Source organism: Sphaeramia orbicularis, chromosome 2, assembly GCF_902148855.1.
Source record: "Sphaeramia orbicularis chromosome 2, fSphaOr1.1, whole genome shotgun sequence".
Lineage (NCBI taxonomy): Eukaryota > Metazoa > Chordata > Actinopteri > Kurtiformes > Apogonidae > Sphaeramia > Sphaeramia orbicularis.
The window spans coordinates 6,486,815-6,511,208 of record NC_043958.1 but is presented as its reverse complement, the minus strand read 5'-3'; the positions used below and the strand labels follow the sequence as shown (position 1 = coordinate 6,511,208).

Below are 24,394 nucleotides of genomic sequence, written 5' to 3'. Positions count from 1 at the left end.
TGCACTTGATTTTGACAATAACTTAAGTAATACAAAAAAATAAAATCTTACTCCACATGATATCGATGTTGACAATGTTTACTTTCAAAGATATGAAAAAAGACCAAAAAACTAAAGAAAACTAGAATGAACAATGCAACATGAAGTAAAACAGAACAGAATAGAGGGTATGCACGTGATGTCACCGCTGGCGGAAGTCACCATGGTTACGCCCACTGAGTGGCAGAAAGAGGGAGATGAGAGACAGCGTTGGGTTCACTACTGTCTAAACTGAAGAACGATATTTAATAAAAAAAGGGCGAAGAGCTGTTGTGAGATTGATTGTATGAACAGGCTTGAAAAGCAGTCGGAGCTATCGTTTTACAGACACCGAAAGACAAAGAAAAGAGAAGGAGATGGATCCACAAATCCAGGAAACCAAACCTAGATCTGTGGATCCTGTTTGGTGTCAGGTAACATTAATTTATGCTGTATATTTGGGTCAAATCAGACCTGAAATGAGGTATTGTTTTGGCTAATGTTACTTCTTAGTAAAGCTCTTGGTTTCATGATCAGATCTTTCATGGTTTTTGTCTTCATTTTGTGATTCTGAACCTTGTGCTCCTACATGATTAGTAAGCTAACTGAAACTGAGGCTAACCTAGTTTTTCAAATACGGGGGAACTGGAGAATAAAGCTACGACGGAGTATTAGGACCACCTAAGAAAATAAAAACACTTGTCACTACGAGAATAAAGTCATAAAATATTGATATAAAACCTGTAATTTTATGAGAATAAAGTAGAATACAAAAAGAATCACAATGTTATGAGAATAAAGTTGTAGTTATAAAAAAAAGTCATAATTTTACAAAAATGTCATTTGTTTATGAGATTGAAGTCGTCTTATTCCGACAATAACGCCATAATATTATAAGAATAATGTGTTAATTTAAAACCAGGTGGGAAAAATCTCCTAATTTCCCAGAATCCAGTGGTGCCCTGCTGGTCCACAGCAGTAGTATCTGTGTTGTATAAAGTACTTGATCTGAACTAGACTCAGTAAATCTCTTCAGTCCCAGTAGATCATGCATATATTCACTGGGGTCAGTCCACGGTCTACTGTAAATGCACTTTGGATCAGCTGGTTCTGGGCCCTAGTTTTGGACCCTGGTTGTCAGTGATGATGAAACCATGTATATTTGTTTCACGTCAAAATAGCGCTGATCCCCTTCACCCTGGATGTCAGGATACTCCATTTCTGTCCACATGTCAGTGTTCGTGGACCACTTGTTCTTTGGTAGCTCGCACAGAACCATGTCCAGTCGAACTGTCCTAAATTTAATTTCATATTTCACATTTTCCTGGTCTGGCTGTGTTTACTGCATACTCGGTCATGTTGAGCAGGTTGGTTTTTGCTACTCAATATGACTTAGAAGGGCGTGGCTCAGGGGGGAAGTGACGTATGTGCATACTCTGTATTGCATGTAAAATCTGCTTCATGTTGATTTATCTGTTCTGTTGACACGTATGACTAATTCAACTTTACATAATATGGGACTTTTAATAGATGACTGAATTATAAATCATATTTGATTTCAAGCATTCTTCCATTCTGCCCAAAAAACTCAAACTACCACTAAAACGAAATATGAACCCAAATAAAACCAGTTCATTAGATTGCAATAGTGCTTTTGTTAGTATCAAAAAAATACTTACAAAATGCAAACTAAACTGAAAAATAATCAAAAAGTAAACTGGAAGTCCAAATGGAACATGTTCTATTCTATTCTATTCTATTCTATTCTATTCTATTCTATTCTATTCTATTCTAGTCTAGTCTAGTCAAGTCTATACTGACGCTCAGCCAATCAGCTCCGAGATCCAGTGAAACCCGGAAGTTGTCACAGCTGTTGAGGCAAAATTCCCGCGAAGATTGAGAACTCTCACTAGCTGTTCTTTTTTTTTCCACTTTTCAAGGTAAGTGTCTTTATTATCGATACACAGTCGTTAGCCGCTGGATTAATAACATTCTAATCGTATATTTTATATATTAATCCGCAGTGCGCGTGAATGTTTTAGCTGTTGTACTTCTCTCGTGACGCTCACTGCAGCAGAACGTGACTCCCATTTAGACCGCGATGAAAAGTTAATTTACTGATTTTTAACCGGTAAATACAACAGATTTTGATAATTTGTAGCCATTTTTCCTACAAATGAACCAATGTTTAATTCGGCATGAGTATAATAAGCGAAAGTTTCGGTTACTTTAGTAAAATCTACGTTGTTTTAACTGTGCGCCACCCGTTCATCGACAGTTCGTAAACGCACCACGTTCTCTATAAAAGAGCGATATGTACTGGAATTAACTTCAAAATTCGACTCTGAAATAGGTTTACTGAGCATTTACATGTGGCCGAATTGAATATTAGTTTCTACTCAATAGTTTCGTACTTTAAATAATATCACAACTTGTAGAACTAAATTTGTCTCAAGGTTTATTTGTACATTTGAGTGTTTCTTCAATGGAGTTCGGTTTGAGGTCGAGCTGCCAATTCATCAATGCAAAACTGTAGCTGGTATTTTTTTTTATATAATGATCATTAATAGGAGAGAGGGTAACGACCTAGGATGTCATATGCATCAGATACTTCTGTTTATAAAACTATATTGAGGTAGTTTTTAATTTTACAGGCTGTCATTGAAGTACTCTTGAGGTCTTGGCTTATTATTGTTTATATTGTTGTTTAGAATCACATCATGAGTAAGCGGAAGGTCAAAGATGCTCATCTGCCAGTTGGAGAATGCATCACACAGGTTTGTACCGAGCTGTGTTTATTCTCTGTTCATTCCTGTGTTGTGTGATGTGTCCTGGTTGCACGAATTTCACCTAAATCTGCCTCCATTTCCAGCTGCAGAAGATTTTAAGGGAACGACTTTGCAACCAGCAGCTTCCAGAGAAACCAGAGGGAGTGGGAGCTCAACACAAGTACGTTTCATCACTGCTCAAAGTTCTAATACATTTCTTTTGATGTCGGCTTAGGCGGTTTGCTGTTGGAAAAAAGTCAAGTGAAAGGAAAAAAAAGGGGACATATTTTTTCAGATCTGCCAAAAAACAGAGATGAATATACTTGGCAGAGCTTCCTGGTATCAGGAATATACATTTTAAGAACTCGAGGAGAGTTATAGGTTATTTTTGTCTTGCATCATCATGCACCTTCACAACATCTAGACTGATTTGAACCAAAATGGATGGAACAGTTACACACACACAACCACCGTAACAAGATGAAAATGATGTTAAAGAGGTCACAAGGTGAAAAAAACAGAAAAAGAAGCCACACGACAAAAATGTAAAAGATGCAACAAATAAAGACAAAATGATACAAGATGCAAGAAGATGAAAATGACCTATAAGACATAACAAGATGAAAACAACATTAACCCATAAAGACCCAGTGCTACTTTTATGGCAGTTCCCCAATGAATTTTTCTCTCTATTTGACCTTTCTTCAGTGATTTATCTCCATTTATTGTGATATTATCATCTGTATCTTGCATTTTTTCCATTGGAAATCATGTATTTTTCTGTATTTAATTCACTGATCATGTAGATGTTCATAAAAACTCAGATTTAAGTTGAGGGTTATTATATCAGAAACACAGAAAACTGAAGAAAAAGTGACTTTTTCAGTAAAATATATCACTAACTGAACATAAACCGAGTGTGTCAATCCACTGTCATTGATCCAAGTCCATGGGTTTTACCGGTGAATCAATGTTAAAGAAGATGACTGTGTTTCCACGCTAACTATGGAGCCTCTGAACGTCCAAATGGGTCATATCTGATGAGCATGAAAAGATGACAAACTGTATTTTACACCAATTATTTACATATATTATAGATAGAATTAGTGGATCAACAGGTATTAAACAGTTTAGATCAGTAGGTGGTTTTGTTCGAGGGTGGATGTTTGGCTCTTTATGGGTTAAAGATATAAAAGATGATAATGACATGGACGAAGCAGGTAGAGAATATCTTGGCGAATGACAAAGGGCTGCCATATGAGGAGAGCAATTTTGTAACTGGTATTCATGTATTTTTATTTTACTTATATTGATAACACTTGTCTGGTACATGTTGTACACATTCCTTGTTGTAATATGTATATTTAGAGCTATAATTGTGTGTGTCTTGCCTATTTCATTCAGTTTTCATTGATTTTATCTCATTTTGTTAATTTTTAATTCAATCTGTTGCTTATATTCACCATTTTTATTCATTTTGTTTGTATCTATCTATCTACGAGGGCCGTTCAATAAGTTCATGGCCTCACCCAGAACAGAACAACACAGACTGATAATTTATATTTTATTTTTCAACATAATCTCCCTTTACAGCAATGCACTTGGTCCATCGATGTTCAAGCATCACTATCCCATCACGAAAGAATGTAACATCCTGTATTATAACAACCAGTATTTTTGGGTGAGGCCTTATTGAACAGCCCTCGTATCTATCTATCTATCTATCTATCTATCTATCTATCTATCTATCTATCTATCTATCTATCTATCTATCTATCTATCTATCTATCTATCTATCTATCTATCTATCTATCTAAAATAAGATGAAAATAATGTAAATGACACAAAAATTACGTAAAAGACGGGATAACATGGAAAGAACATACAAAATACAATGTGTAAGGATAGTAAAGAGGCAAAAATGACATTCAAAACGATGAAAATGACACAATAGACACAAAAAATCAAACAAAAAAAAACAGTAAAGGGAGACTGTGTCACAAAGAAAAGCCACTGTACTATTTTGAGGCGTGTTGCTAACATTGTAAACTGATTTCCATGTTCTACTTTTTAAACTAATATCTGGACGTCACCTGGAGTAAAGAATGGCTTTTTTTTGTAACCACCTCTGTTTACATCAATGAGAGTGTAGAATATTTGAGTGGAGGCTGGAGTAGGACTGTCATGTGGAATAACGATGACCCGGAACTCAGTGTGAGTTTCACTGACCCACTTTAGTCTTACCTGACAGCCTCGTCCCAGTTTAGAGGCTGGAAAAGCTCCAGGTCCCTGCTGACTTGAACACAACACGAGCGTCCCCTGTGTTAGTCCCCAGAGCTGGTCCTGAAGCACACCTCCGGCACTCAGCCTTTAATTATTAGGAGTGATGAGATGGAGCTGTCACTGCCAGCTGGGTCACCGAGGTCGTTAAGTTTGAAGGAATTAACTTTTAACCACAGCCCTCATTTATTCTCCATTAAGCGTCAGATGTAAAAATGATGTCTTCTCAGGCACCTGCTGGAGCTGCTGAGGCGGACGGCCGTCCACGGGGAGAGTAACTCGGTGCTAATCGTCGGGCCCAGAGGGGCGGGGAAAACAATGGTGAGCCCCCACAGTCTGGACTTCAAATGGACATGTGGGAAAAAACGCTCGGAGAAGATGATGAATTGCACTGTGTATATGTGTGTGTGTGTGTGTGTGGACCTGGGAGGGCTGTTGCGTCTGACGCTGTCTGTGTTTGTGCTTTTCTGTCTGCAGCTTCTCAAGTCTGTTCTCAGAGAGCTGCTGGAGGAAAAGGAGGTGCAGAAAAACCTGCTACAGGTCCAACTCAACGGTACAAACTGACTCTGCACTGAATTTGATCAAGCTCAGTGAATATCAGTAACTGACGGGCTTATTTCACTGCAAAAATCTAAATCTTACCAAGTGTATTTTCCTCATTTCTTGTCAAAATATCTCATCACACTTAAAATAAGACATAATCACCTAAAGTGTAACTTGTAAGTGAGATATAAGAATTTATTTTTAAACACTAGATCTTGAAAATCTTATTTCAAGAAATCTCACCAAGATAATTTTCACTTTCTCCAATGGCAGTTTTTGGGGTTTTTTTGCTTAAATTAATTATTGTCTAAAAATAAGTTCTGATATCTCACTTACAAGTTAATCTTTAGGTGATTATGTCTAATTTTAAGTGTGATGAGATATTTTTGACTAGAAATGAGAAAAATACACTTGGAAAGATTTAGATTTTTGCAGTGTTATCCCAGTGTATAATACACAGGTTTCGTACAGGTGCTTGAAATTCTTGAACACGCTTGAATCAAGGTTTGAAAAGTGCTTGAATTGTAGTTTAAGTGCCTGTAATTATAACTCTGTGATTGATTGATTGATTGATTTTTAATATTAACTCTGCCAGGTTAGATGCCAAGCCAAAGCTACTTACAAAGAGGTGAAGCATTTTGAAAAATAAAACTGTCAAAAAAGAAAATCTCTCAGGTTGACTCCAGGTACATTTTTTTGTCTTAAACTTTGTTTTGGTGCGAGTGTGCTTGAAGAACGCCAAGTGGCTTCCCTTTTTTTGGATAAAGTTTTGTATTCTCCTTTAATTTCTAAACTTTACTATTATTAAACATAATTACCCCGCCCCCCCAAAGGGGAGACAAGGGGTGTTGTTTTTGGTTTGGTATGTTTGTTTGTTTGTTAACACTTTAGAAGGAAAACTATTGGTTGAATTCACACCAAATTGGGTTTTTAGATTACCACTGACCCAGAATAGATGTGATTACATTTTGGGGAAAGTAGGTCAAAGTTTTTTATGAATTTTTAAAGTCTGTTTTTTCCCCATTTACTTATAATGTGCAAAATCTCAAATTGCTATAAAAATTTAAATTTTACTCAATTTACTTAAAACATTGCAGAGATATAGAGATTAATTTAAGACGTCACTCTGCAAAAATATCTAGGTGATAGCTTGTTTTGAAATTTTTTCGTTAAATTTTTAAATCCTCTTTCTTTTCCCATTTACTTATACTGGGCAAAATTTCAAATGTCTATAAAACCATCAATTTTGTTTCAATTTACTTCAAACTTAGCACATATAGAATTTTTACATTTAATAAATATTGAATATGGTTGAAAGACTGGATCAATGCCAAAATAAGCTACAAAATGTGCAAGAGGCAGGGTTTGTTGTGCCTGGCACCCTTTGTTTTAGATGTTATGGTATAATCTAATGTACATAATTTTGATACAAAAAAAATAATAATCATGAGTATTTGTATTCCTGTAAATGTGTTTTACCCCAGTGAAAGGTGTTGTGCTGGAGAAATGACCCTTAAAAGTGCTTGACTTTGACCTTGAAAATGTGTACGAAGCCTGAATATAAGTCGTACCTCTAAATCTGAAGCAGTAAACTGTCCTTTGTGTATTCATGCCTCTGTGTTTGTTTTTCGTAGGTCTCCTGCAAACTGACGACAGGATAGCACTAAAAGAAATCACACGGCAGCTCCACTTGGAAAATGTTGTCGGCGATAAAGTCTTTGTAAGTATTTGGAAAATGTGAGCGACAGTTTAAAATCTGTTAAACCCTAGGCTGTTTGTTTCTAGTGGGAATCATTTCAACGTAACACAAAACAGTGGATTAGCTGTTAGCCGACAGTTTTGTTCATTTAAACCAAGTTATGATCAGAAAACGGCAAAGTTAAGACAAAATTCGTGATCATCGTTTCATAATGCGACCTTTATTTTTACTCAGTTTTATCAGTAGAAAAATAATCCGTGTACTGTTGGATCTGCTTAGCGTTAGCTTAGCGCTGCAAAGTTTGTCGCATTGGTCTATTTTATTAAATTACTCATGACACTCGCTGGTCTCACGACTGTTAGCTTATTTGAGATATTTGCATATTTAAGTACTTGTTATTTTCCCTTTTTTTTATTTGTTTATTTATTTTTAGTACTTGTTATTTTCAATTGGTGTTGAGTTTTTACATGTTTTTTTTTTACATATTTTCATTGAACTTTTTTTAGCAAAGCAGGTGTGTCAAGGACAATGTAAAACATAGGACTAACAATAATACATAGCATACAGACGATTAAACCCCTGAGAGGAATAAACAAACAAAAAAAAGGACAAGAGTTCAGGAAGTTCAAAAAGAAGGTTTTTTTATGCGGTTGTCGAGAATGTGTATATTGCTACAGGCGTTGCATCGTGTTACCATGGCAACACAGACGGAACCGCAGTGTAAGAGGCTACAAGCAGATAAAGCGATAGCCATTGGCCTTAGAAGACAGAAAAAAAGCGAAAAAATACTGAAAATTTATGATACTTTTGGACTTTATTAGAAACTGGGTAACTGCTGAACTGACCAAATGAATAAGTACCCAAATAAATAAATAATATCGATAATAATAAATAAATCTGGGGAAATTGGGCTTAAGAGGCTACGTATTGATTTGTTCTGTTTTCCGACATTTGGTTTTGTTGAGTTTTTAGTTGATGTTCTTCTGGTCACGTGGGTGTATAGAATGTGTGTATTGCTACAAGTGTTGTGTGGTGTTACCGTGGTAACGCAGATGGAACCGTGGCTGCCTCAGGTACCGGGGGCAACCGGACTTCAAAATTGCGCCGACATGTAGTTTGTGTCATTTCAGGGAAGCTTCGCAGAGAACCTGGCTTTCCTCCTGGAGGCTCTGAAGAAAGGTGAGGGGAGCAGAGGGCATTCTGGGTAATTGACAGGTGGTTTGATGTGTTTGAAGACCACGGATGTCAAACTCATTTTAGTTCAGGGGCCAAATTCAGCCCAATTTGATCTCAAGTGGGCCGGACCAGTGAAATAATAGCATAATAACCTATAAATAATGACAATTCCAAGTTTTTCTTTGATTTAATGGAATAAAAAACATTAAATTATGAAAATATTAACATTTACAAACTATCCCTTCGCCAAAAAGACGTAAATAAACTGAAAAAAGAAAAATAAATGCAATTTTAACAATATTATGCCTCAGTTGATCATTTATACACGTGCATTACACCAAACGTTTGGTAACAGGAGTAATATTGTTAAAATTTTGGAATTTGGAACTAAAATAAGAACAGCTTCTACAGTATTACATCTCAGCTTATTATTAACGCAACTTACGGATGACAGTGGGTCTAGAAATGCATAAAACATTTAGTAACAGGCAGAATATTGGTAAAATTACATTTATTTTTAAGGCATTTCAGGTTGTTCATATTTCTTCAGGTTATTCACATTTTATTGTTAAAGAATAGTTTGTCAAGGTAATATTTTCATAATGTAATGTTACTTTTCTCACAGTAAACCGAAAAAAAATTGTAGTTCTCAATATTTATAGTTATTATGCTATTATTTTATTTTAGATCATATTGGACTAAATGTAGAAGCTGAACTAAAATGACTTCAACATCCTTGATTGTTAATATCATCGGTGTAATTTTCGTACTTGGCAATTTCATCCCGCGGGTCGGATTGGAACCTTCTTCCTCCTCAGGTGATCGCAGCAGCAGTCGGCCCGTGTTGTTCGTCTTGGATGAGTTCGACCTGTTCGCCCACCATAAGAACCAGACGCTGCTCTATAACCTGTTCGACGTGTCCCAGTCGGCCCAGGCGCCCATCGCCGTGGTGGGACTCACCTGCAGACTGGTATGCCCCGCCTTTCCTTCCACTTTAAACCAGGGGTGTCAAAGTCATTATAATTCAGGGGCCACACAAAAAAGACTGCACCGTGTTTTTAATGTTTTTAGTTATTTCATGTGTTTGACTTGTTTTTATCTGCTGTACTTTGATGTGTTGGGGTGTTTTTAATGCTTGAGTGTGTGTGTGTGTTTTGTTTTGTTTTTATACTTTGTCTTGCAGCCATGACAAAAGAGGAATTTCTGTTTTTACTTGAAACAGGGAATAAAGTTATCTACAGTCACGGAAAAAATTATTAGACCACCCTTTTTTTCTTCAATTTCTTGTTCATTTTAATGCCTGGTACAACTAAAGGTACATTTGTTTGGACAAATATAATAATAACAACAAAAATAGCTCATCGTAGTTTAATTTCAGAGCTGATATCTTTTGATAATAACCAAAATCACTTCTGTTCTTACATCAATATCCATGACATTGTACTGACAAAAACAGTGCTTTGAGACATTCCATGTTTTCGTTTCTGTCTGTTTTAGTCACATGATACACACAGGAGTTAGTACTTGATTGCATAACCATTGTTTTTAATGACTTTTGATGGTCTAATAAATATTTTCTGCGACTGTATCTATTTACCTATGCCAGATCAGTAAAATAATAACAGTGAAAAAAGACAAATTTAAGTAAAAGTTACGTCATGAAAATATTTACATCTACAAAGTTTCCTTAAAAATGTGAATTAACATGAACAACCTGATACGTCTTAAGAAAAATAAGTGCAATTTTAACAATATTATGCCTCAGTTTATCATTTACACATAATAGTGAATAGTAGTCAAACTCATTTTAGTTCAGGGGCTACATTCATTCCCAATATGATTCAAAGAACAATAAAATAAGTGAAAAAAGTTCAGTAACATGATGAAAATGTTTACATCGACAAAGTATCCTTAAAAAAATGTGAATAATATAAACAACCTGACATTTCTTCAGAAAAATAAGTGATAATAATAAACGATAAATAATGTAAACTCTAAACTTTTCTTGATGTTTTAGAGAAAAAAAGTGAAATTACAATATGAAAGTGTTTACAACCACAAACAACCTGAGATTTCTTCAGAAAAATAGGTGTAATTTTAATAATATTCTGCCTCAGTTTATCGTTTACACATGTGCATTACAACTTACAGATCACAGTGGATCTACGAATACACAAAACATATAGTAACAAGCAGAATATTGTTAAAATTACTCTTAAAATTGTACTTTTTTCACACTAAAACCAAACAAAAATCGGATTTGTCATTATTTACAGGTTATTATGCTGTTATTTTTTTGTTTGTTTGTTTGTTTTAGTGTGAAAAAAGTAAAAATTACACGGTGGAAATGTTTAAATTTACAAACTATCCTTTGGCACAAAATGTGAATAATCAAAATGACATGAACAACCTGAAATCAGTGCAATTTGAACAATTTTCTGCCTCAGTTTATCACTTACACATGTGCATTACAACCTGCATATCACAGTGGATCTACAAATACACAAAACATTTAATAACATGTATAATATTGTTAAATTGGCACTTATTTCTCTTAAGACATTTGAGGTTGTTCATATTTTTTGTGAAAGGAAAATTTGCAAATGTAAATATTTTCATATAATTGTACTTTTTTTACACTTAAACAAAAATAAAAATTTGTATTTGTCATTATTCATAGGTTACTCTGATAGTATTTTACTTGAGATCACATTGGTCTGTATGTGGAACCTGAACTAAAATGATTTAAACACCCATCATTGTTAATATCTTCAGTTGTTAGACCCTTTGTCAGGCCGATTTTGACCCACAGCCTTTATGTTTGACACCTGTGCCTTCGACTCACCCTCTTATTTTCCCTCAGCTGCTTTAATCGTGTTTTCCTTTGCTGTGCAGGATGTCCTAGAGCTGCTGGAGAAGCGGGTTAAGTCGAGGTTTTCCCCATCGTCAGATCCACCTGCTGAACGGGGGGACATTCGGTCAGTACATAGAGCGGGTCCAGACCCAGCTCAGTCTGCCGCAAGACTTCCCCGATGAGAAGTTTGCCAAAGACTGGAATGAAAGTGTCAAGGTGAGCCAAGAAGACCAGACCAACAAAGACAGAACGTCCACCATCAAAACCATCTACTGATGTATAAACTGTTTAATACATGTTCATCCACTAATCCTATCAATACAAGTAAATAATTGATTGATTAATTGATAGATTGTCGTCTTTTCATGGTCATCAGATATGACCCATTTGGACGATCAGAGGCTCTGTAGTTACCGTGGAAACACTGTCATCTTCTACGACACTGATTCACCAGTAAAACCCATGGAGTTGGATCAGTGACAGTGGATGGAAACACTGGGTTTATGTTCAGTTAAAGATATATTTTGTTGAAAAAAGTCACTTTTTAAAAACTCTGGTAAAAAGTGTGAAAAAATATACAACATAATCAACAAAATTAATAAAAACAAAAAATGCAACAAATACAATGATCAAAAATGAATGAGAAAATCTACAAAATAATAAATAACATGGAGAAAATAGGCAACAAAAATGAAGGAAAAAGTATTAAATAGCCAGCAAAATGCACAAAAACAGCCAGTCATCAATAAAAATGAGTGTTAAATGAACATTATCTTTTTTTCCTTTTTTCTTTCATTTTGTTGCTTATTTTCTCCATGTTATTTATTATTTTGTAGATTTTCTTATTCATTTTTGATCATTGTATTTATTACATTACTTGTTTTTATTCATTTTGTAGATTATGTTGTATATTCTTTTTTTTTTTTTTTTTTTTTTTTTACCAAAAAGTAAAGAAAAAGTGACTTTTTCAACAAAATCTATCATTAACTGATCACAAACCCAGTGTGTCCATCCACTGTCATTGATCCAACTCCATGGGTTTTACTGGTGAATCAATGTTGTAGAAGTTGACAGTGTTTCCACGGTAACTACAGAGCCTCTGAACATCCATATAGGTCATATCTGATGACCATGAAAAGATGACAAAATGCATTTTACACCAATTATTTCCATATATTGATAGGATGAGTGGATAAACAGTTTAGATCAGTGGATGTTTTTGAGGGTTATTCCACAGTTAATACCATCAAACTGAGCTAATTTCCTTTCAAAGCTGAACAAAAACACAAAACATGCCTCAAACTCTTTCACGGTTTATCACAGCCCTGGTCTGACTTTAGTTCTGCTGCCCTTCATGCATGGTTTTGTTGTTGTTTTTCATCTAATGTGGCGTTTCTGCTTGTAATAATTAGGAACCACTGCATTCTCCTCATCGGTCTGGATGGAGCTAATTTCTGGACTAAATCTAACAAATGAACAAAACGGGTTCTACAAACGCAATGCGATTCAGACAAACACTGTGGTTTGCAAATACAAAACATGGCAAATAAATATGCAACATATTCCTACCGTGTCAGGTTTCAGAGGCAACGTGGTCAGTGTATCTTTTGGTAATTGGATTTTCTTTTCAAAAACAAAACAAAAACTAGTGGTTAATTGATTTTCGTTTTAAAATAGAGGAAATAAAATTGAATTTAAAGGCGTTTGTCTTTTTCAGTGTCAAAAAAGATGAACCAAATTAATAAACCGGATTGATTTTGGCTTTCTCTTTCTAATACCAAAAAAAAAAACTTACTACTTGACAGAACTGGAAAAAACAGACCAAAAATGCCTGTTGTTTTCATTTTCTGAGACCGGATGTTGTTATTTCAAGGAAAGAACGCTAATACCTAGGTCACAAAGATTCTTACGAACGATGGGTTTGTACGAATCTTTCAGTTTGTATGAAATCTGGACATCGTAGACATGCTCCCTCCACAAATGTCTACGAACTTGTTTGTACTGATGATTTTTTTTTTTTTTTCCTCACACTTCTTGACCCGACATGACCTCCACGACAGCACATGGCACTGACTCAGTTAGAAATACGAGTTTATTGCTACAATAAAATAAAAATGTTCATGTCTGAAATCAGCATGAACAGAACATCTTACAGCTGTAGACATGATGTGTCCCAACATTTATGTCCATATAGTTTAGAAACATCAATATTTCCTTAAGGTTTAATGCAAGATTTAGAAGTACATGGTTTGTTGTTTTAGAAAATGATTATTTACAGTCAGTGCACAAAAAAATTATATATAATAGTATATTCCAGTGTGCAATGTTTGTTTTTCTTGTTGCTGGTAATTTAGTTTTCTTACCACTTATTATTATTATTATTATTATTATTATTATTATTATCACCTTATTGTAACTTATCCTGTGATTATTAAACTATACATACATATAATATACACACATACAACATAACTAGCTATTTATTATTATTATTGAGTTATTATTATTTTATTATTATTACCACCTTGCCACTTGTTGTTTCAACTTGTAATTTACAATGTGCAATTACCTTTTTTTTTTAAATACTGTTTTCTTTTTTATAGTTAGTGTTTTGCTATTTTCTCGTAGTATTTTTTGTGTGTATTTGTTGTTATGCTGTTGTTAGAACCTCGATTTCCTGAGGGCTTCTTTCAATAAAGTTCTGTCTAATCTAATCTAACAGCAACAAGATGAGCAGTACATTGTATCTGTTTTATCTGTTTTTATTTGCCTGTTATATTTGTTTTTGCTGTTTCAGTGTTCTTAATTTCTGCATTGGCTAATCTAATCCAATCTAATCCTTAAACTAAATTAATTTGAAACTGATATTTTACCGAACAATCAGCAAAAAACCCCACTAAATAGTACTTTTACAATAAATGAACTATACCACATAATACATAATTGACTTTCCAATTATGATGATGTTTTCATTTATTTTGCCTCTTTTTTTCAAATCACATTTTATTTATATAGCGCCAAATCATAATGAAAGTTATCTCCTGACACTTTACATATAGAGCTTTTGCGATATTACAGTATTATAACCATCATATTTAATTATAATGTGTTAAATGATAGTTTTTAACACATTTTTATGAACTTTATTTAAGATTTTTAATGTCAAATTAAGGTCATTTTAATCATCTTTATGGTCATGATAATGTTGCTCAAAAACGCATATTAAAAGAAAAAACTAATGTGGAACCATACTATTTTGAAATAGTTCATTGTTTTTACATATTCATAGATCTGTTCCTAAATCCTCCCTGTGTTTTCTTTTTTTTTTTCTCCTCCTTTATTTCTCAGCCGAAGAGGTTTAGAAATTTAAAATCCTAGTTATGGATTAAAAAAATAATAATAATAAAAAATCAATGTTGAGAGAAATTAAGTCAAAACCATCTCTGATGCATTTTGGAAGCAAAGATAATTAAAACAAAACTAACCAATGCAATGAAAGTCATCCTAATATAAAACTATATTATGACATTCATTATTATTGTTTTGTATTCCAGACCCCTGTTAGAAAAGAAACTCCTGAATTCAACGTGTCCACATACTTTTGTCCATATAATTATCATAAGTTGATGACATATAAACATGGAAGCTGCAGCTACGATGGTTGTGTCAGTCTTGTCTGTGACATTTTCAAGTGGACAGTTAAAATGCAAATGCCTCTGCTTATCCAGATGAATCAACTCCCAGTATTTGCATAACAGTAATGGCTCCACATGTACAGAACTGCAGGAAAATTCAGTTAAATTTCAGATGCATTTGGATGGAAACCTGAGGAGTGTGTGCACTCATGAGAGACACTGGACTGGGACTGGTTTCACCTCACTTGTTTTAAAAATAAATAAATAAAAAATGGCATCGTTCTGATAAGCTCATGCAATATTGTAAAAAAATTTTTCCTATAATGTTCTTGAACCACAGGGTTGTACTTGGTGCCTCTATGAAACTGGGTTCATTTCAATATCTTTTTAGACCCAATAATAAAGGAGAATTTTAGACATATTTCCCCCCAGGATGTACCTAATGATGACCTCAGATAAATTTTAAAAAATTATACTCTTGCTCTGTGCCATCTCAAAATCAATGAATTTTTAATAAAATATTGGGGCCAAAAATGGGACCAAAATTGGGACAGTAAAAGCTACCTCGATGTCAGTGCATTTTATCTGGGAAAACATAGCTGTAAATGGTCTTATATAGACTATAAATAAAGACACTGTTAAATTCGATGATCCTAGTGGTTTTTCTTATCCGGACGTTTGGGTTTTTCATGAATCTCAGTCTCATTCCAGGTTTTGCGTGTAACCCATCGTGTCCACTGGTGTTACGTACAGAACCTGCCCAGTTAAACACTAATAAATCGCGAGTGATTTTGCAACAGTGGCCATTTTTGTGAAACAGTCTGCCTTGCATAGTTCTTTTTTGTAATCAACTGTTTTTATTGATTTTAAGTTTCAGTTTGCAAAAGTAAACAAACAAATTCAACATTACAATTACAAACATTACACAACAAGTGTACACTACACTTACACTACACAAAGCCCCCCCCCCCCCCCCCCCCCCCCCAAAAAAAAGAAAACAAAACACCCCTCTGCCCCCCCCCCCCCCCCCCCCTTATTTCCCTCCTTGTGGGACACACAATTTGGAATTGAGCTTTTGACAAATAAAGTAAAAATCAAATTACTGAATAAACAGAATATTAATCAGGTCTGCCTTGCATAATTAGTTCAATTCCCAAAATGTACCCGAGAGAATAAAAAGATATTAAAAAAAATTAGTACCTTATAATTTTCTTGTCTTTTTTACTGTGTTACATGCGGATTTTTGTATAAAACACAACATAAAAAAATATAAAAATGTGTTTTATCTGAAAAATAGTTTCTCTTTTATCTCAGTAAGTATTTATTTTTAAAACAGACCCAAAGTGCTTCCAAACTTGCTTCATAACATTAGTCTACATCTGGTTTGGATTTTTAGCCCCCATGTCCTGTTTTTAGGGACTAGTTTCAGAGAAGCACCCTACTGTAGGCACTAGGCATGATGGGTAATCACTGCATCCACACTGTTGCAGCTGAAATGTATTAATCAAAGTAGTAATTATCCAATATAAGGATCTGAAATATTTACACAGGTTAATTAAAATCATTAAAATCAACCATTTAAACCACTAAAAATCTGAAATGATGTTGTCTCTTATGTTTTTTCATATCATTTCTTCATTCATTTTCATCACATTCGGACTTTTATGTCATTTCAGTCTTAGTTCTCATCTTTTCCATCCTTTATAGTATTTTAATTTATTTACATCTTTTACATCTTTTGTTTCTTTCTGTGATTTTCACTAATGTATTCAATGAGGAATGAAAATTGATCCTGTTTGCCTCAAGTGTCTTATGAATCATTGTATTATAATACTATGAATGAATGAATGTTTTGTTTTGGACATATAAAAGTGCAATACAACCACCAACAAAAGCAAACGCCTGACGCAAGTTATCAACAAAAACAACCAAAACAAAAAAAGAAATTTATATCACGAAACAAAACTAATACCTAATACAATTATAGTGTTATTTACACGCCTGAGGAGTGAAGAGACTTTTCTCTAAATCATGTATTAGTGTATTAATTATAACCCCAAAACAATGATCAACTCACTAGAGAATGAGAAAAGTAAATATTAAATGAATAAAATAAAAACAATGTTATTATTATTCATTTTTCCATGTACACCAAAAAATAAACAGGAGAAAATCCACTGATATTAAAACATTTTGGTCCCATTTCTCAACAAAATCCTGTCTTTAGACCTCTGTTTAAACTGAATTATAGCTGGATATTGAACTAATACACACTATAGTGTTGAATGGTGGTCAAAGTTTTTTGGTTTTTTTTCTATTTTAGGCTTTGTGTGAAGACAAATCAGTAGAGGAGGTTTTACTGAGACACTTCAACTGCAGCAGAGACTTCCGCTCACTGCACATGTTCCTAGTAAGAGCATATCTGTTTTTTTCTAACATTATATCGATTTGATCCCGAAGATGAATAATCCTGTTGTATTTATTCTTCTAGATGTTATGTCTGAGCCGTGTCACCGTTGCTAAACCTGTCGTCAAAGCGGCCGACGTGTTGGAGGCCGGTCGCCTATGTTTTGCCGACGCCAAGGCCGACATGCTCCACGGTAAAATAACAACAACAACATCTGTCTAATCAGGGTTTCTGCGGGTTATCAAAAAGCATTAAAAGTCATTAAATCAATTTTGTGAAAATTAAGACCATAAATGGCATTAAAAAGCATTAAGAGCAATGCATTGTTATTCATGATTAATTTTAATTATATAAACATTTAATAATTTTGATGGGAAGTGTAGTGTGACGACTGACAGGCAGAACCCTTTAATTGCCTATTGTTTATGGCCGACACATGAAGTCACAACAACGGATGCTTGGAATACAACGTGCTGTGAGTGTGCTCATGCTGCGGCAAAAGAGCGGAAAATTATCAGCAAATGTCGGAAAAATGGGAAAATGCAATTTTCAGCAGAAGTGGATGGAGGAGGAACTATTCAGGACCTGGTTAAAGCCTGGTAAACTGTCATAAAACTACCGTACTTTCCAGGCTATAAGGCACACCGGAATATAGGCCGCACCTGACTATAAGCCGCAGGTGTCCACGTTGTGACATGAGATATTTACACAGAACGATGGTAAACAGAAAGATTATTTAAATATTTATTTCCATACCTTAACTGCTTTTTTTTCCAAACAGTGCCTGTAACACGGCAGTAAAACGGCAGGAACACGACTGGTTCAAAAACCCAGAAAAGTCATTGATCTGTATCTTCATCTTCCTTCTGCTCATTGAAACCACTGCAGTCGTCTTCTTCAGTGTTGGAGTTGAACATCCTCAAAGGCTCCGTCACACTTCTTATACATCTCTCCTCCATTGTTGCTCAATGGCACTTCCGTGCTGCAGCTCTATTTCCTTCTTTACAGACACATCGATTGCTTTTAACTTAAACGCTGCAAAATATGCATTTCTTCGTGTGTTTTCCATGATGAGGGTTTGTGCATGACACGCAAAATGATTGTTAAAAGTTAAGAATTAGAACTTCTCCTCTTCATCACCTCTTCCACCTGTCTGTCTCACTTTTGCGCTTCCTGCTAGAGCGCCCCCTGGAGGCCGTTAGCCTGTATAAATCTATACTCGAGCTGCGCCACTGTATTAGCCACAGGGTTCAAAACGAGAAAAAAGTAGCGGCTTATAATCCGGAAAGTACGGTATACATAAAACTGTATCTGCAGTTGGACATGGGCATTAAATTTGTTTAAAGTGGCATTAAAAACCATTTAAATTAGATTTGATGATACCTGCAGAAACCCTGCAAATGGAACTTACCCTAAAGGGGTCATATTTTGCTAAACCCACTTTTATTAGTCTTTGGTTCATTTATTTGTGTATTTGGGGATGCTACTAGTTCAAAAAAGTTGAATTTGAACCCTCCAAAACGTGCTCAAAATGACCTTTCTGGTGTCATTACTCAGAAATAGGGTTGAAGATGGACCTGTGGAGTTGAATTAATGAATTCAGACCCAAGCAGAGTATTTATAGTTAATGTAGACCACAGGGAAATGTTTGAAAATGCAGAATTCCATTTAAAAAAAAAAAAAAAAAAAAAAGCAAAATATCTCTCCTGTAAGACTGTAGAAAGGTTTCACGTCTGTGTACTTACAGGTCTGTCCATCCTGGAGCTGTGCCTCATCATCGCCATGAAACACCTCAACGACGTGTATGAAGGAGAGCCTTTTAACCTCCAAATGGTCCACAACGGTTTGTACCAAAACGTCCTCATCCTACGAGAAAATACAATCAATGTCCCTGTATCTCACCTGTATGTTCTATCAAGACTCAATCCCCAGCTGAATTTGTGAGGTTGTCAGGTTCTGTCTCTGTTACAGTCCTTTGGTCTCAATGTAGAGGGTCAGTCTCCCAGTAGAAGTGGGTGGTACTTTCACTGGAGGAGAACTCAACTCATTCAATTAAAGTCCACATATGACTTCTATCAGTGATCAGTAGTAATTTTACTGATATCTGTCACCAATTTACATGTTATACGCCATTAAAATATGGACCATTATGAGTTCTTCTTCTTTATATTTCTTACTATATTTTATATTTCTTACTTTTATATTCTTTATATTTCAAAAAATGTATAAAAAAATTCGAAAATCAAAATATCTCTCAACTGTCAACAAACTTTGTGGAAATTGTCTCAAAGAAGCAACATATAAACTAGATGAATCCAACCAGTAGTTTCTGGGAAGAAGATTGTTGAAATGTAGACACTGATGACCTTGAGTTTGACCCTTCAAGGTCAAAGGTCATGGACCCAAATGAAAGTCCATATATGACTTCCTATCAGTGCTCAATAGGAACTATATTGATATCAGTAACCATTTCCATGTTACAAACCATCAAAATATGGACCATTATAAGTAAAGGCAAATTTTTAATATTTCAAAAATTTGTCAAAAATCAAAATTTCTCAAAACTATGAAGAAACTTTGTAGAAATTGTTCCAAGGAAGCAACATATAAAATTTTTAATTAATCCAATTAGTAGTTTCTGGGAAGAAGACTGTTGAAATCTAGACGTTCATGACCTTGAGTTTGACCTTTCAAAATCACTCAGGGTCAAAGGTCATGGACCCAAATTAAAGTCCATATATGACTTCCTATCAGTGCTCAATAGGAACTATATTGATATCAGTAACCATTTCATGTTATAAACCATCAAAATATGGACTATGATAAGTAAAGGTTTAATACATCAAAAATTGGTCAAAACTTAAAAAATCTAAATATCTCAGAACTGTGAACAGACTTTGTAGACATCCCAATGACGCTACATAAAAAATCTTAAATGATTCCGACCGCGAGTTTTGTCAGAAGATGTCTGAAGAAATTGTGAGAAAAACAAACGTACCGAGTCGTAAACAGGAACAAATATAAAAACAAAGCAGAATATTAAACCTCAGCACCGGAGAGCTATTCAGGCACATAATGAAAAATGGAAAATTCACTGTTCACGTTCAAAATATGCAACTGTTTCAACAACAAATGACAAAAACCCAGAGATGAAAATGAGATAAAATAACAATACCGGGCAACAAGGGAAATAAACAGTACAGACCTGATGCCAAACACTAGAAAAGTGTCTTCATGGGAGACAAAACCATTAAACATCAGCTACTATCCAACTAAAAATATGATTTTTTCTCTGCTGGATGTCTTGATTTGTTTCCGTTATTATTTCTTTTCCAGAGTTTAAGAAGTTCCTGCAAAGAAAGTCGAACTCCATGTACAACTTTGAGCAGCCTGTTGTCTTGAAGGTGAGCAGAAAAGCATCGATTTATTGAAAATGTTTCTTTTTAACAACATTGACACGGGATAAACTAGCTCTGATTGATCTATAAGCTGAAATGTTGGTAAGCATCTGCTCTAATGTGCTACGGAGCTGGATCTATAGATAAACACTGAAGTAAATGACATGTACTACGGTCTTCAAAGCTACCAGCCTTTTATCTGCAAATAAGGATCTGTGAGTGTTTATGTGACGTTTGTGCTGAGGGCCACATGCACCCAGTATGATCTCAGTGGGTCAGACTATTTAAATATTATCATAATAATCAATAAATAATGACAAATAACGAAAAAGTGAAATTACATGAAAATTTTTACATTTACAATCTTTCTTTTCATAAAAAATGTGAATAATTTTAATAATAAATACTGATAACCTGAAATGTGTTAATATTCTGCCTGTTATTAAACATTTTGTGTATTTGTAGATCCACTGTGATCTGTAAGTTGTAATGGACATGTGTAAATGATAAACTAAGGCAGAGTATTGTTAAAATTGCACTTACTTTCATGGGAAATTTCAGGTTGTTCATGTTATTCACATTTTTTAAAAGGAAACTGTAGACGAAAACATTTTCTTATAGTAATTTAACTTTTTTCACTGTTATTTAATTGTTCTGATCCACTTTAAATCATATTGGGCTGAATGTGGCCCCTGAACTAAAATTAGTTTTTCACTAGTTGCTTTTCCATTGGACATATGCGCAAAAATTTACATATATTTACTAAATGTTGAAAAAACAGAAGTGTGTGATGCCGTTTTTCCATTGAATCACAAATGCTTTGTTGATGATGATGATGATTTGTTTATTTATCACAAGAAGTCATTCCTTAAACATGGTGATGAACATAAATATCACGCTGATTTACAGATATATTCATTATTATTATATATTTGGTACTAAATTAAAAACTGATTCAATTAGGGTTACAGCAAGTTATATTTGCACAGTTTGAGGGTCAATGGAAAAGCGACTGTTTTATGATCTCTTACAGCTCAGGGGTGTCAATGTCATCAGTCTTGATCTACAAGCCAAACATGTACAATAGTGGAAAAAAAAGTTTTCAGACACCCTTAAAAATATCAGTCTCAAATATTGTCATGAAATATTTACAGAAAAGTCTTTGTGTGTTCAAAAGGTGTGGCTGCATCAGACAAAAACAAATGATTTTTTTTTTTTTTTTTTGCATTTATTGTTAAGAAGAAAAATAACCAAACTAAATTGTTGACAGTTTTAACATGTCATCTAAGGATGTGTTTTGTTATCAGCTGAAACATCCAGTTTTGACCTGGATGGAACTGAGCATATGCAGAAGGAGCATGTGGGTTTAGAGAATGGAAAAATACTTGTACACTGTTCAAGGACTTAAGAGTGATTCTTAACCCATAAAGACCCGGCGCTACTTTGGTGGCAGTTCCCAAATTAATTTTTCTCTCTATTTAACCTTTCCTAAGTGATTCATCAACATTATCCTCTGTATTTTGTGTTTTTTTCAGTGAAAAGTAGGTATTTTCCTGTTTTTAATTTTTATTTAACCTTTATTTAACCAGGAAGTCCCTTGAGATGAAATCTTTTTCGAGGGAGACCTGGCCAAGCGGCACATCAGTACAATACAAATGAAGTAACAGAGTATAAAACTACATACAATTAAGACAACATAAAATGACTAGAAACATAAAAGCTAAAAACCAGTTTAAGAATAGCAGTTACACACTTCTGTTAGACAGTTTGATAGAAGAGATTTGAATTCACTCAAGGTAATGAGATGCTGAAGCTGAAGTGAGTTTTGCAAATTGTTCCATGAGCAAGGTCCATCGTAGGAAAAAGCTGTTTTACCAAGTTCAGAGTGAACTGTGGGGACTCTAAGGAGGAGCCGATGTGATGAACGGGAGTTGTATCCACTGGAAAATGGAGACTGGAGGCGACAAAGATATGAGGGTAGTTTGCCCAATACAGCCTTGTAGATAAATTTACGGATCATGTAGATGTTTATAAAAGCTCCGATTAAAATTGAGGGTTATTATATCAGAAACAGAAAACTGAAGAAAAAGTGACTTTTTCAGTAAAATCTATCATTAACTGAATATAAACAAAGTGTCTCCATCCACTGTCATTGATCCAACTCCGTGGGTTTTACTGGTGAATATATGTTGTAGAAGATGACAGTGTTTCCACGTTCACTAAGGAGCCTGTGAACATCCAAATGGGTCATATCTGATGACCATGAAAAGATGACAAACTGTATTTTACCCCAGTTGATAGGATTAGTGGACCAATAGTAAACAGCTTGGATCAGTAGATGGTTTTGGTCTTTATAGGTTACTGTAATATATCACAAATACATGGGGTGAACAAAAACTTTTCCACTACTGCACATCTTAATGTGACTGAACAGGAATGAAACCAGAACACAGTCGCATATACTGAGCTGGACCTGGACCTGGTCTGATCTCCACACCTGTTCCGACCCTGAACGTTCCACCTACCTGAGCTTCTTAAAGCCTCCTGTGTTTGTCGTCTCCAGGCTTTCGAACATCTGCAGCAGCTGGAGCTGATCCGACCCGTCGACGGCTCCTCGGCCAAGACTCAGAGAGAGTACCAGCTCATGAGGCTGATGCTGGACAACAGCCAGATCATGGAGGCCCTGCAGAAGTACCCACAATGCCCCACTGACGTCAAGCAGTGGGCCATGTCCGCATTTGGATGAAGCGACGCACACAGTTGGACTTATGTTGATGTATTTTGTATCTAAATATGACTAGTAAAGTGGAAATAAAGAGTTTGTATATATTCTTTTAATCGTTTTTTTTTTAATTTAGTTTCAAATCTACATCCTTTTACTTACCACAGGACTTCACAGCAGAAGTACATAGAGAATATATTGTGAAATCGCTCCTGACCTCCTACAACTGGCTGCTTTTCATTTCAGCTGCTCAATGCTGACATCTAGTGGTGGGCTTTTGCACCTGCATTACCCTGGACAGAAGGTACAGAACAGGACACTTAAGTTCAACAGGCCGGTTCCACTTCATTCTGAAAATCTGTTCCTAATCCATGACGTTTGACTATCTTTCGATAAACGATTCCTCAAAACGTGACCGGAGCAGTGTTTTAAAATACAACTCCAGTGCACATACTGTACATATCTGCAGTTAACAGGTCTATTTATAACAGACAGCAGTTTTACGGGTGGTTTGTTTACCATCAATCCTGACGGGATGATGCATTAATCAATACTTTCTAAGGACATTAGATTCCAAACCTCTGTTGTTATTTTGGGAAAGTATTTTATTGATTTCTGACTTGAGGACATCTAATTAACACAGATAAGGAAGTGTTCCCCAACACCAAAGTTCATTAAGTACAGTTTTGTTTGGTTTTAGACTGACTATAGAAAAGTATTTAGTTAAATATAGTCTAAATAAAAAATTTTTTGCAATACAAGATACAATATATAGTGTAGAATACAGTAAATATTTAATACAGAACTTGATACTTTTTTTGTCATTTAATGGAAAACTATTTTATTATTTATTTATATGCATTAGTCTTTATCATTTGCATCCTGTTGTGAAAT

At 34.8% G+C, this 24,394-nt stretch overlaps 2 protein-coding genes across 4 annotated transcripts in view; one reads left to right on the top strand and one right to left on the bottom strand.

Annotated features, from left to right (window-relative positions):
* Positions 1-19,247, bottom strand: part of mbd5 (methyl-CpG binding domain protein 5) — a 69,245-nt gene extending 49,998 nt beyond the window's left edge. For 2 of the 3 annotated variants that reach the window (XR_003937479.1, XM_030155843.1), the window contains exons 1-2: positions 9,255-9,361; positions 8,348-8,477 (exon numbers count right to left, since the gene is read on the bottom strand). The gene's annotated coding sequence lies outside the window, so the exon portion shown is untranslated. Of the gene's footprint in view, positions 1-8,347; positions 8,478-9,254; positions 9,362-11,329; positions 11,444-19,125 lie in introns of those variants that run through there. The other variant, XM_030155833.1, reaches the window with a different exon arrangement.
* On the top strand, positions 1,879-23,538 carry orc4 (origin recognition complex, subunit 4). The gene is given in 15 exon segments (XM_030155894.1): positions 1,879-1,958; positions 2,730-2,795; positions 2,891-2,967; positions 5,297-5,387; positions 5,544-5,619; positions 7,244-7,329; positions 8,439-8,487; positions 9,303-9,454; positions 11,380-11,424; positions 11,426-11,554; positions 17,297-17,383; positions 17,465-17,573; positions 19,128-19,223; positions 20,717-20,784; positions 23,342-23,538. Coding segments are annotated over 14 exon segments (1,305 nt in total). The 5' UTR covers positions 1,879-1,958; positions 2,730-2,738; the 3' UTR covers positions 23,525-23,538.
* The last annotated feature ends 856 nt before the right edge of the window (positions 23,539-24,394 follow it).